We start from the raw sequence: 14,310 nt of genomic DNA on the forward strand, positions 1-14,310 counted from the left end.
AGTAGTGTGATACTCAAGTTGAACTCGATTTGACTCGATTGCACCCCTGCTCCATCCAAACAAATTTAAATAATTATTAACGAATTCTTTTAGTATTTCTGTTTCTCCATGCATTGTAACGTTGTCCATTTAGTTAATGCTTGCGGTTCCCAAGTTCCAATACTCGCGGCCAAGGTTATAAAAAAATGTGAATTGTGATGAAATAGCAAGGTTAAAATTCAAACTTTTAAGTTTAAACAAAAACCTTCTTATTCTTGTAGATTCTAAATTTGTAATCAATTATGTGACAATTGAATTAGAAGGAATTGTTATTACTTGTGAGTGTCGGTTTGGAACTTCTTAAAAGGTGTTTGTTAGGTTAAACATTCATAAGTGAGAGTAGTACTGATGTGTGACCTTCTGAAAAGTTCTCGTGCGTCAAACTGTTGACGTTATGTCGCTTGACCTAGTTGGTTAGGTAGGCCATAAAAGAGTGACGCCAGAGCGCATTTTGATTTGATTGGCTAGGTGGACCGTAAAATAGTGACGTCGGATCTTAATGAGTAATATTGTCTCTGATAGAGACATGACCGATAATAGAGAAATGGTAAGACTGGTCTCTAAGGCATATAAGACAGCACCAATAAATAGACTCGCATATCCCGACTCGTGGTCCTAACAATCCGACCCATTAGCACATAATTAGGTGTACTATGCAATACCACAAATATAAAAGAAAAAAAATTGTGACTTGACTAACAACAATAATTTTGACCTAGTGGTAAGAGCTTGGTCATAACATTGTTTTATGGTTGGGATAACAATCGATGAAATTATTTTTGGTCTAAAATGATGAATTGAATAACTTTAAGTTAAAAGTGGGAAAATAACTCGAGATGATGCATGTGATATTTTAGCCAAACTGATATACAAAGCATGAAAACTGAATAGAAGTGTTGTATGTGTGTTAAAATTGATATATTTACAGGGTGTGATGAGACGATAAATGATTTTTAAAAATATATATATATACATAATAATAAATTAATAACCCGAATTACAATACACCATGTAACAAAAAAAAATAGAAGTTGAACATTCATCGTTACGTTCAACGTTTGACTCCGGTTAATTCTCGTGGCACCCACGTGGCAACTTTGATTATTTTGGGGGAGCAGAACCGGAGAGAAGGCGTTGGCTGGCCCCGTGAAACCCATTTTCATTTCTGATGTTGAAAATGATCCACTCGCCAATTGGCCAACAAAACCCTAAAATCAAAATCTGTTACTGTTATTTTTTTTAAAAAATTTATAGCTCATTCTTCGATAGTGAAGAACCCTAGTGATTCAGCAGCGGCCTTTTCTATCCCCCATTAATTACCGTTCGGATAAGTCGCTCCATCCTACTTTGTACTTCCGTTTGTGTGTATAGTATCTTTCACGGCTTCAACACCTGTAAGTTTCTTTAATTTATTGTATTTTTTTTGTTTTGCTCTGGTATTAGTAGACAAAGTCTCTGCTTTGAGAAGGTGTGTTTTGTTAACTGTGATAGTCACCATGGGAAGAGCTTAAGAAAATCTTTGGCAAGTTGTTGCTCTTCTTTTACCGAGAGAGATATCGGGGATTTGGGTTCTTGTTATGGATATAACATGGATGAATTAGATTGAAGGAGAAATGTCGAATGGATTTTATTGATTTTGAAAGGGTTTGGTCGTCTCTAAAGATGCTGAGAAGTGCCTATTTATTTTTGTTTGATACTGAGAGTTGTTGTTGTGGGTCAAAAGGGTTAATTACTAATCCATCGTTTGACTGTCTATTAATTTTTTTTGTAGCTTTAAATTCTAATTTTGATGTCAAATAATGCTAATAGAATGCTGCAACGGCTATATGGTGATGATAATTGTGTTTTCGTGGGCTTCCAGGTTCGGAAAAGGAAACTGGTTTATATCGTTTTGGATTCGTCTGGGAAATTTTCTGTGGTCGAACCATCTTCTTGAACAAGCAAGTGAAATCGGTGACTTGTGTTCTTTGACTTCATTCCAGACTTTGTGTCTTATACTTGTCTTCTGCTTTCAATGGCCGAGGAAGGTCCCTGGCCTGGTGGGCTTTCTTCTGGATTGGCTATTCTGTTGAATGAAGAGGATAGGAGGGACAGTTATTGCAACCCCCGTGTTGTTTCATATTGTGATAATTTTGGTGATCAATCTGTGGAAAGAACTCTCGAACATGTTTTTAATCTTCCTCAGAATACAATTAATCAACTGACAGGCCCTGTTGACCGCACTGCCGTCTGTTCAATAATAAAGAATGAATTTCTCAAGTATCATCCACAATTAAATGTAGTCTTTAACACAATAAGAGATGGGGTATCTACAATACATGATAATTTGGACGGGCATGTTGTTAGTCTTGATGAATATAGCATTTTTGGCGACATTCGAATTGTTAAACCATCTTTACTTATGGAGAGCCATGCTCTTTTCAGTAGTGCAAGGGCCAATGCCTGTGTATGGAAAGGAAAATGGATGTATGAAGTGATACTTGAAACGTGTGGCATACAGCAGCTTGGTTGGGCCTCTTCTGCTTGCCCTTTTACTGATCATAAAGGTGTTGGGGATGGAGATGATTCTTATGCGTATGACGGTAAAAGGGTCAGTAAATGGAATAAGGAATCCGAGCCTTATGGTCAGTCTTGGGTTGTTGGTGATGTGATTGGATGTTGCATCGATTTGGATTGCGATGAGATATTGTTTTATCGGAATGGCATCTCACTCGGAGTTGCATTTGGTGGGATTCGAAAGATGGTCCCTGGATTGGGTTATTATCCTGCCATTTCCCTTTCTCAAGGTGAACGAAGCCAGTTGAATTTTGGAGGCCTCCCATTCAGATATCCCATCAAAGGCTTTCATCCCATTCAAGCTCCGCCCTCGTCACAGTCTTTTGTTACTAACCTTTTTGATTGCTTTTCAAGGTTGTTACAAATTCAACGTCTAGAAAGGGCAGAAATCAATGCTGTTGAGAAGCTTAGAAGACTGAAAAGATTTGCATCTTTTGAAGCATTGTGTCATCCTGTCTCTGAAGGAATTTGCGAAGCGTTATTCTCTGCTCTCAATGCTGATATTGGGAGTTCAGAATATATAGGACATGGTCCATTGTTGTCATTCATGATGGAAGTCTTTGGAATCCACCCACCACATGATTATGTAACTTTGGATAGGGTGCTCGATTCCTTTCTTGAGTTTGAGGAGTCAAGATTATTGATAAAGCATGTACTAGAGGCGCTTTCATCTGAATGTAAGACAGCTTCCTTGGTTCTTTCAGAGTATCCTTATTCTGGATCATATGCTTATCTAGCTCTGGCATGCCACATCTTAAGGCGAGAAGAATTAATGGTCCTATGGTGGAAGTCTTCAGATTTTCATTTCTTGTTTGAGGGATTCCTTTCAAGGAAAAGTCCAAACAAAAATGATCTCCAATTTCTGATTCCTTCTGTTTGGTGGCCTGGCTCGAGTGAGGATATATATAACGAGGATAGCATGATGCTGACGACGACTGCTATATCAGAAGCAGTAAATAAGGTGTGCTTGACATGCTTTTCACATTTACATCATCTATACTCTGTTTTCATAGAAGGTTATTCGTGGTCTTTTATTTCCCCATGAAAGCTGAGCTGATACTTTTTCTTTAGCCTGCATAATCTCTGTTATTGTTGGTTACTTATCATAATTATTGCTGGTCTCTAGTCTCACAATTTTCATTTGAAGCAACTTAAATAAATTTTTTCATTATATGACATGGTTTAGCACCCTTATTCAGATAGAAGAGAAGCAAAGAGATCTCTGTCGCTTGGTTATGCAGTTTATACCACCAGTAGAACCTCTTCAATTGCCTGGCTCGGTGTTTCGGACATTTCTTCAGAATATTTTACTGAAGAACAGGGGTGCAGATCACAATTTACCACCCCCTGGAGTTTCAAGCAACTCAGTTCTTGTTTCCTTGTTTACTGTTATTCTCCATTTTCTGTCAGAAGGCTTTGATGTGGATGACATTTATGGCTGGATCAAGGGATATGGGACTGATTCGGGAGCTGGTGTAGGTTTCCTTCACAGAGGTGGCCAACAAAGTTTTCCAGCTGGCCTTTTTCTGAAGAATGATCCTCATCGAGTTGATATTTCCAGGCTTGGAGGATCTTATGGTCATATATCAAAGCATCATCCTGTTAACGATAATCAGGAAGAGGAAGTTATTCGGTGGGAAGAAGGGTGCACGGATGATGAAGAAACCAGAGTAACGCATTTTACTGTGCAGAAACCATGTTGTTGTTTTACTTGTGCGGTTGATTTATCAAAAAACATAAAAGATCCCATAAGATATTTAGCAAAAGGTTCTCGTGGAAGTTGCAGCTCTATTTCAGAGAGACCTACTCATGTTACAGCTAAATGCAGTGCAGGAAATCTTAATGATGAGATTGCTGATAAACCAAGCACTAGTGACCACTCCGATCCTGAGATTGCCTTTCGACCTATTCAGAACTTGAGAGTGTTAACTAGGGATAACACTTTGTCTTCAGCAACTTTAAAGGAGGAGGAACTTTTAGATGCTATGCTTTTGCTGTATCATTTGGGTCTAAAACCAAACTTTAAGCAGGTCAGCTAAACTGTTCATGTCTTTTTCTTTGGGCATGAATATGATTAGATCAATAATATTGCCTCATATGTTTGCTGTACTGTGACGTGCAAAAAATGCCAAGACAATTTTCACTTTGAACGTAAAGATAGAAGATGCTAGATCAACTTTTGAACACGAAGAAAAATCTAGTGTCACTGCATTTTCCGCCAATGCTCATAGTGCTGTATAAATATTTTAGAATGTATGGTTTGATAACCTTTTCCCCCCTTCTGCATCTGGAATGCAAAATCAATATGTCCTGAATCTACTCAGTAATCTGTAACTACTTTGTGTTTCCGTTCTTTTTCTATTGGCATAAACTGAACTCTGGACCTGTGATATTTAATGAAGCTCGGCATCAGTTTCTCTTTCTCTTTAATTGAGTACTAGAGATGCTCTTTCATAATAAAACTACATGTTTACCTTTATTTAAAAGATTTTACAAAAAGCAAAATTGGAATTGGGACTATAAATCGAGGCGGTGGTGGAATATTCAAGTAACATGCCTATGCACGTTCTTGGTTGACAGCCACTTTTTCATGGAATATTCGACTATAAATTTACGGCTTGGGTGCAGGAAAATTACATGGTAAATAATCTATCCATGTTTAATTTGCTGGTTTAAGTTTTTTTTTTCGGGAAACAATTGCTCTGAACAGAGTAGGAGCTATGCTGATGGGGAAGCTATAATTAATATGTAATATGCTGACAAGATATTTATACATGCCGACTGCTTAGGAACTCTGCATCATTCCTTTACCATTTCTTCCTTTGAAAATTATGTCAGTGACTATCCATGTCGCTGCTTCTCTATTCAATCAGTTTGAAACTTGTGTGCCTGGGCTTCTGGTCTGTCGGTCTATGTTGGGCATATTTTACATTTTTTAATTCTTTTCTCTCTCCTTGTTACTCTTAAGAAACACAACAATGGCCAAACATGGTCGGTCACAAGTATGATAACATGCAGAACACATGTATTTTTATAGCTGTCTCGGGGAAAAACTTATTGAAACACTTTTTAAAAAGATAGTCTTTGCATTCTAGGTGTCATCTTTCATGTCTCGTCAGTCACAATCGATTATACTCTTGGAGGAGACAGACAGACAAATCAAAGAGAGCATTTATGAGGACCAGGTGAAGCGGTTGAAGGAAGCTCGCAGTGTTTACAGGGAAGAGGTTATGGACTGTGTCAGACATTGTGCCTGGTACTAATACCTGTTTGGACATATACTTTTTGTATGTATAATCAGTTAATTGCACTAATACTTTCCTCTTCCTTCAGGTTCTACATTTCTTTTACTCATTTTTTCAGTTTCCTTCAGCTGTCCTCTCTCTTACTTCACCAGGGTTTATCCAGATGATTTATAAATAAAATTTTTATTCTTCGCAAGATAAAATTGAGGTACTAATTGATAGCAAAGAGAGATATTTGATGATGCAATCAAAACTGTTATAATTGATATTATGTGTTTGAAATTCATGCCACGAAATGAAAAAAGTATTATCAATGGCCGAGGTAGTTAGACATTGGTTACAGAAGTTACCTGCTAATTACCGTGGCAGGTGGAAAATTGAATTTGAAAGGAACAGAAACTGATTGTTTTTTCGTGGGAGAAGAATCGCTTTTGAGAAATTTTCTGCAAATTACTGAGGGGGAACATTTTAATTAGATAGATTAATATGCTTAATATTAGCTAATATGCCAAGTAATGCCATTTGACAGGTATCGCCTTTCTCTTTTCTCGCGTTGGAAGCAGAGGGGGATGTATGCTGTATGCATGTGGATTGTGCAGTTGCTTCTAGTTCTGAGCAAAATGGACTCGATCTTCATCTACATTCCTGAGTATTATTTGGAAACTATGGTATTGTCTCCTTTTTCATGTCTATTGACACATTTTGTCTTCTTTCTGTTGCTGTGATACTGTATTTTCCTTTCCAAACATTATTTGAACATTCTATTCATGGTTTGTCTGAAAGATATATGTTTTCTGTGCTAGGGAAGGTTTTTTGATAACAGATAGGTGCCTCAATATCTTTGATGACCTTTCCAGATTTAAAACATTGAAGCAAGTAGAACTCCTAGTTTTCCTCCCTTAAGTTTTATTTATATTACTTAATTTAGTGTACCCCCTGGTGTTCTATTTTCAAGTTGGGTCTGGGGATATTCATTCAACATTACTTTGAAGTCTCTGGGGAAATTGAATTGTCCTTTTTTTATCAAATCATTGCTTTGCTTCTTGCAGGTGGATTGCTTTCATGTTCTGCGTAAGAGTGATCCTCCATTTGTTCCTGCCACAATATTAATCAAGCAGGGGCTTGCCTCATTTGTATGCACTTCATCTCGTCATCCATTCTCCTCTTTTTTTGAATGTTGGGGTTGGGGCGGGGGGGTTTTGAACTTGCTCTTATTCTCCCTATTAGCTCCACCTAAAATTGGAGTTTGAAATATTTCAAAAGAAAAGTCATTACACACTTGGATGACTTATAATTGTGTTTCTTCTTTAAATTACTCATGCCACACAAGATTGCTAACTGTTAAAACTTAAGAGATTGTAGATCCTGCCACTGAAAGTTAGCTAGTACCTCAGTCAAATTGTCGTTAAATGATGGAATTTCTGTTTCTCAGGTTACTTTTGTTGTTACCCACTTTAATGATCCAAGGATCTCCAGCGCTGAGCTTAGGGATCTTCTTCTCCAGTCTATTTCTGCATTGGTACAGCACAAGGAATTTTTAGCTGCTTTTGAATGCAATAAAGCAGCAACCCTGAGAATGCCAAAAGCTTTATTGTCAGCATTTGATAATCGGTCCTGGATCCCTGTAACTAATATACTTTTAAGGTTATGTAAGGGTTCTGGCTTTAGGTTTTCAAAACATGGAGAGTCATCATCTTCATCTGTATTATTTAAGGTAATTCTGAATATATGCCTCGTTATAATACTCGCCTACCATATTGTTTCTGGATTTAGTCATCTCTTGTATTAAATCATTCTCTTGTTCAAATTGTCTGTTGAACTAGAAATTGTTGCGGGAAGCTTGCGCCAGCGATGATAAATTATTTTCATCTTTTCTCAATCGCTTATTTAATACTCTCAGCTGGGCGATGACTGAATTCTCTATTTCTATACGGGAAATGCAAGAAAATTACAAGGTATTAATTGTTTTTTTAATATCTCATTGCTTTCTTTTTTTTTAAAATCCGATTTAAAATTAATCTTTTGATACCTCATTTCTTTCTTTTTTGTCTGATTTGAAATTGATTGATGCAATGTTTCCAGGCTATGGATTTTCAGCACAGGAAATGTGGAGTTATATTTGATCTTTCGTGCAACCTTGCAAGGATATTAGAATTTTGTACGCGTGAAGTACCTCAAGCTTTTCTGACAGGAATCGATACAAATTTGCGAAGGCTGACTGAGTTGATTGTCTTTATATTGAACCAATTAATTGGTGCAATTGATCCTGAAGTTTTTGACATGTAAGGTTTTGTGTGAATATATCGACTCTTGCTTTATTCTTGCGCGAAGAGTCTTTTGCTGAATCTTGTTTTCTATTTCTCTTTTATTTATTTATTGATTTATTATTGACGTTCAATGAATGATTCAATCTGAAATTAAGAACCTTAGGTTGTAAACTTTTAATGCTAATGTATGATATATTTCTTTCGTTTATTTGTGGAACAACCATATGACATCTGTTTCATGGTGATTTACAGATCACTTAGGAGACCTGGCCAATCCTCTGAAAAGGTCAACAAGGGCACGATTTTAGCGCCTCTTGCTGGCATTATTTTGAATTTGTTGGATGCAATTAGAGAGACGGACGATAGAGATCAAAATGATATTGTTGCAATCTTTGCTAGCATGGACTGTGCTGATATTATTCTCTATGGATTTCAAAGTCTACTTGATTATAACGGGGTACGTAATTTGGTATCGTTATGTGTATATTGGCTTTTTATTTCACCAATTTCATATTATTTTATTCACATGAATGCCTTCAGCAACTTGGGGATTATGATATAAAGCTGTGTTATTTTTATGCTCATATTTCCATTTATATCTTGTAATAATATATTGGTAGTTTTATCATTGGTAAACATAATATTTTCTCATCAAAATAAATAAAAATAATGAATGTGTTAATAAATAAGAAAATCTGTTGTAAAAATGTGGCTTGGAGATCATGGTCGGGGGTGGTTATTTTGTGTTAATAATAGGAAGGAAGAAAAGTTAAGCGAAAAGAGAGTAAAAGGGAAACCAAAATATACTCGGGGACTGGGGTGAGAACTTTATTTTGTTATCTGCTTTTCTCTTCTTTTTTTCCTTGAAAAATCACGGCATTTGATAGACGAGTTAATCATATATACAACTACAAATATCAGTGATTGCTCAGGGAGTTCAATGTAATTGCGCATCTCAGAGTTTTAAGAGTTAGGACAAATCTCGTAGGGTTAGATGCTCTTTTTATCTACATTTTTCTTATGTTTTGGAATATAATACCTATTTGGGATTGAGGGCTATCCCATATATGTAGGTGGTGGTACGGCTCCCATACATTTACAAAGTAACTGTTCCAAACAAATCATCTCTTTTCTTGATTATTTTGATGTGGGCTTTCGTAAATGATTTGTCTATAAATTTTTTAGGCGAGCTGGTTCAAAGGGGAAGACTATATAGATAATTTGGCAAAATTGGAGAATTTCTCAAGCCTTTTGATCTGTCAGACAGAGTTGCAAGCACTTGAGAAGAGGATGAATGGGGGAGAATCTGAAACTGATGATCGTATATGCTGCATATGTTATACTAAAGAAGCAAATGCTTGTTTCGTACCTTGTTCTCATGTTTCTTGCTACAGTTGCATATCGAGGCACCTCCTCAATTGCCCAAGATGCTTCTTTTGCAATGCAGCAGTTGCTGAGGTTGTTAAGCTAGATTCTAAACTCGTTTGAAATCTTCCAAAAGGTAGGATTTCGTTTCGGTTTAGAAGGTACAGCAGTTTGTTATATATACTTAAAAAGTAGTTCTTATATATAGAATAACATCTCAAAGGAAAAAGAGACCGCAGAAGGTAAATTTGAAATGAAATCATAAGGTATTTTATTTTATTTTATAGGTGCTGGTGCATAGTGTATTTATTGGCTTGAAAAGGTGAATAAAACTGAAAGGATTCATTCCTATGGATTGATGAATTTTGTAGCCAAAGGTGAGGGCATTACCTTGTAAATATGAGGTGTAATTTTGAATTGTGGGAAATGAAATCTTTTCAAGTCTCTTTATATTATTGTTCATTGTTGTGTTGTGTGGCCTATTCTTGTGACTATCGCATAATCCAATGGTAATTAAGTATCTACGCTTCGGACACCTTGTGCTCTTCCAAGTATGAACCATGAACAGAAAGATCAGGCTTTTGCTTTTTCTGGGATGGTTCAACATGTTCGTCTCGAGTCTTAAGAAACTTAAGATGATAAAAAATTCTGGCTTGAACTTGAGAACTACATTCGGGAGCCAGGACGCCGGTGGAGGGTCGTGTAATGATATCGTTAAACACAAAAATGGTTTGAGGTAAAAAACAGTTGCATGTATCAAGGGAAAGGGGTTCGAACCTAGAAAATCCAGAAAAAGTTCGGGCTATGGTAGGTTTCACCATATATAATACAATAAAATAAAAAAACATCTTTAACAAAACAATAAATTTTCGGAAGATTGTTTTTATGAATTTGGTCCTCTCTTGTCTATCATAAATTACTAAATCGTTAAAAATACAAATGTACTAAGACAATTTAATACAATGTGATTTTATTTTTTTTGTTGACAATTTAGTAAAATTATGATTGTGTAATTTTTTTGAATTGTTTTTTTTTTTAATCTTTCATCTCTAAAAAGAAGTCGATTGAGATTTTTATTCCGAAGATCCAGTTCAAGAAAAACAACAAAAATCTAAAAGCTAGGATTCCATAAAAAAATACTTTTGATACGTGTGATGGTCAATTCCCAAAAAACGATTGTCTTGTTTGTAATAACGGGTTATATAGTAAATTTATTTGTCATATTTCATACTGACCTGTGACGAAACCAAGTGTGTGGCTCAACGATAGCATCTGGAAGATGTCTCCTACACAAAATACTAATCAGTTTTCCCAAAACTTAGATATGAAATATACATACTATGAATTTAATTTCACAATAGAAAGTATGTGAGTTGATGGCAAATTAGCATTCAAGTTAGATATGTCGAAACGAGATAACGAGACCAGCCGGCCAACCAATTTTTAGGTATATTATACAGGCCAGACAAGGATAGCCTGAAACCCGCCATTTGCGGGGCAGGCCAACCCGGAAAACCCAACCTATTTTGATGACTCTAATTCATGCCATCCTCTTTAAGATTGTGTTTTTGGATGCTTTTGAATTAACAAAGAGATCAGCAAATGGAAAATACGGGAAATAGGCTGAAATGCTACAGATGAATCGGTAGGAGGTTGTCAGTCAGTGTTAGTAGATTACATTACAGATAACATCTCCTAACTCGTGTTAGAATTTCAATATCTACAAATGCTTTGACACCTAATTCAGCCATTTGCAAACAATCCTCCATGAAATAACGCCGTTTCGACATCACCCACCATCATTGTCTCAAAAGGCTTCAAATATTTGTGCCTGCAGAACACGAAGTCGACACCAATTCCTATCAAAGTAAAGAAATGAAACATTTTCAATGTAGCGAAATGTACATTATAATAAGATCCTTGTAATTCTTTGCAGCTCCTCGCATATATAAACGGGATGTTCTGTGAATTTAAACAATTGCCAAGCATTTGATGATGATTTGCAATTTTTTTTTTTTGGGTGTGTTTGAAAGACAGGGAAACGAGACATGAACTCACATTATTCCTGTTTTTCATGCTGACGGCTTGGGGAGTCGGAACTGGAATCAAAGCCAAAACACTTGAAAAGTGCTTCCTTCGCTAGACCGAGATAACTGCAAGGATGGTTTGGATGTCGGAAAATCCTCGAGAACATTGAATCTTTCCCTGAAGGTTCTTCTACAATTTGATCTTCATCTCTGCCAGTCCCTCCACTTGTTCCGGCATCCCTCCAAACCCTCATGTCATCCACCTACCAGGATGACTGCTTTAGCATGGTGTATTATCCCATCAAATCAAATCCAATCAAATCAAATTAACATAAATATCTACAAGAACTACTAACTAGCATCTACTTATCAAGATAGACTCAAAGAGTGCAAACGAGTTTTCTTTACGAGCAAGGTTATCAAACTCAAACTAATTTGTTCCAGTTTTTTCCTATGCCTCATCAGCTGCTTGTAAACTTAACATGTACAATGATTTCATAAAATTTGTTAAAATATCAGAATATGCTCTAAAAAAACAAGCTGAGATCAATTCGAAGTCTAGCTAGATCTGGGTTCGAACCAGGATCTGCCCTAAGAAAATGAGGATTGAAAATAGCAGTATGCATGTATTCAGCTCAATCTGACTTCTTTACATCGTAATATAAAGATTATACAATAGAACGAACATCTTAATCATTTATCTTTAAGAGGGCACTTGAACAAATTCAGATCGATACATTCAGGTCACCAACATAATCACACAAGCTTAATTCTCCAAAGTTAAATATTCAACATACATATGGAATTCATTAATTTTCCAAGAAATAAAAAATTAAAAACCAGAATGACCTTAAAATAACAAACTATTTCGATAATGTATGCTACTTGACCGGGCCGCTAGATTAGTTTGATCAAAATCTCAAATTTGTCTTCCGAGGCATTTACTCAGCTGGCTAGAGCATTACTTTTAGGCTTTAGCAAAACTATGGTATTTTAAGCATCATGACCGGCACCTCCCAGCTGTGCATTATATTCACAAAAAATTGAATATTTTTCAACCTTGGAACATAATCTTTCTTCTAACTCAAACTTGATCAATTTTCTCTGAGAAATTCAAAGTTCTCACTCATTCTGCTTAATTAAAAATTCAGGGGACGCTAGACATCCTTCTTATGAATAAATACCACCAAATATAGAGAAGAGAGGACAAAACTCATTTTTTAATTAGTTTCCGAAAAATTATTATTCTCGAGAAGTTAGATCCCCGACACATAAATAACCAGCCAAAAGTTTTTGCTCACTCGAAGTAGCAATAAGCTTCTTGAATTGTTCTTAGAAAAAATCCACGAAGTATTATAAACAGGAGACTGTAATAAATAAATTCAGGATTTTGACTCCATGTTAGGCCATCTAGCCAAGTGGAGAGCTCAAACATAAACACAAAAGCCTAGAGTTAATAGGTAGGATAACCCTCAAGTTTATCGGTCCCTCTTAATTACTTGCGGAGCTAATCTATCACAACCTCGGACCACCGTAGCCCACTCTAAATGATTTTCATTTGCTGCCTTAATCCAGTTCGCAATGTGACCCAATTCTAACATTTTCTCGAGTCATTCCTTGCACTGAGTTGACTATCACAAAAGCAAAGCAAACCCAAATTCATTAGCCCCCACTTTTTCGAGATAATTGATCAATTTTGTAGGATCTCGCAAACACAATCTTTTACACAGCTAAAAAGCGCATAATCAGCAAGATAACCTACCATCAAGTAACATATTTTCCTTAACCACAAATCAAGAATACAAATGGTGACCTCATAATGCCTGAATGTTTCCACCAAAACATCGAATAAAACTGCCAAAACAAAAGAAAAGGATAATCACCGAACCTTGGATTTCCAATTGGAAGAACTGGGTTTACTGAGATGGGTCGGGACGGCAGTGGCGGAGTAAGTTGACGGCGAAGCAGCTGTGACGGAATACGGGCTGATAGAATCATCTGACGTGAACAAAGTGAACCCAAAAAAGAGGAGCATAACGAGAAGAACTGTAACAATAAGATGGATCCATATCAGCCATGGGATTTTGAAGTTTTGTATGATCAATTCATCGACAAACTGCTCCATTCCCCCGTCAACTCCAATAAATTCAATTGATTTCTACAAAGTAAACGGTGAAAACATCGAAAGAAAACAAGAAACAAAGAAAGTAATAAAAGGTAAGTGTGAGGGAGAAGCGGAGAAGAGAAGGATTTGACAGCAGACCGACCGGTGACCTTCTTGGATTAGTTATATTATCATTAATTAATATTTTTTATGATTTGAAAATCGAACTATTATTTTAATGAATATATTTATTTTATTATTCATTGAATATTATAAAATTATTTTTAAAATTTAATTACTTTACTATTTGAATTTATGTTTTCAGACCATTTTTAATATAATAATTTAATATTTATTTCATTTTCATAGATGTTTTGAGTTAAATATTAATTCAAGTTGTCTTATGTCTCAAATCAATTGATCAACTTAAAATTTATCTTTTTAAAAAAATTTATAGTTGTGTTTAAAATAAAAGGATTTGTGTATTTCTAATTATAAATCCTTTTATTTCTAACATTTATTTATTGTGATGTATGGTTAAGAACTAAGGTAGTACTCAATTATTATAACTAGTATACCGATGCACGCGTTTCGTGCTTGTACATTATTTTTTATAATTTAATTTATTTATATTTAAATGAGAATCAAAATATAATTATAAGAATTATTGATGTATTACACTGTAATTTTGATAAAAAACAATTTTG

At 35.7% G+C, this 14,310-nt stretch overlaps 1 protein-coding gene and 1 long non-coding RNA gene across 2 annotated transcripts; one reads left to right on the forward strand and one right to left on the reverse strand.

Moving 5' to 3' along the window:
• The first annotated feature begins 1,095 nt into the window (after positions 1-1,095).
• Positions 1,096-9,922, forward strand: LOC140966973 (E3 ubiquitin-protein ligase RKP). Its single transcript, XM_073427296.1, has 11 exons — positions 1,096-1,433; positions 1,901-3,556; positions 3,795-4,625; positions 5,691-5,851; positions 6,370-6,508; positions 6,890-6,973; positions 7,273-7,554; positions 7,664-7,795; positions 7,923-8,122; positions 8,360-8,564; positions 9,293-9,922. Exons 2-11 carry the CDS (start codon positions 2,054-2,056, stop codon positions 9,593-9,595), a joined length of 3,840 nt encoding a protein of 1,279 aa, XP_073283397.1. The 5' UTR covers positions 1,096-1,433; positions 1,901-2,053; the 3' UTR covers positions 9,596-9,922.
• Positions 9,923-11,091: 1,169 nt separating this feature from the next.
• On the reverse strand, positions 11,092-13,756 carry LOC140966972 (uncharacterized). Its single transcript, XR_012173476.1, has 3 exons — positions 13,388-13,756; positions 11,531-11,762; positions 11,092-11,303 (listed from the first exon to the last, which is right to left on the reverse strand). It is a non-coding gene; the product is annotated as an uncharacterized lncRNA (long non-coding RNA).
• Positions 13,757-14,310: the final 554 nt, after the last annotated feature.

This window comes from Primulina huaijiensis, unplaced genomic scaffold (genome assembly GCF_012295235.1).
Source record: "Primulina huaijiensis isolate GDHJ02 unplaced genomic scaffold, ASM1229523v2 scaffold208332, whole genome shotgun sequence".
NCBI classification, from domain to species: domain Eukaryota; kingdom Viridiplantae; phylum Streptophyta; class Magnoliopsida; order Lamiales; family Gesneriaceae; genus Primulina; species Primulina huaijiensis.

Excerpts from the sequence above, each read along its gene's own strand:
- LOC140966973 (XM_073427296.1), top strand. The coding sequence starts at position 2,054 with ATGGCCGAGGAAGGTCCCTGGCCTGGTGGGCTTTCTTCTGGATTGGCT. Across the intron at positions 7,555-7,663 it reads CTTCATCTGTATTATTTAAG|AAATTGTTGCGGGAAGCTTG; the intron begins GTAATTCTGAAT and ends CTGTTGAACTAG. Across the intron at positions 7,796-7,922 it reads AAATGCAAGAAAATTACAAG|GCTATGGATTTTCAGCACAG; the intron begins GTATTAATTGTT and ends CAATGTTTCCAG.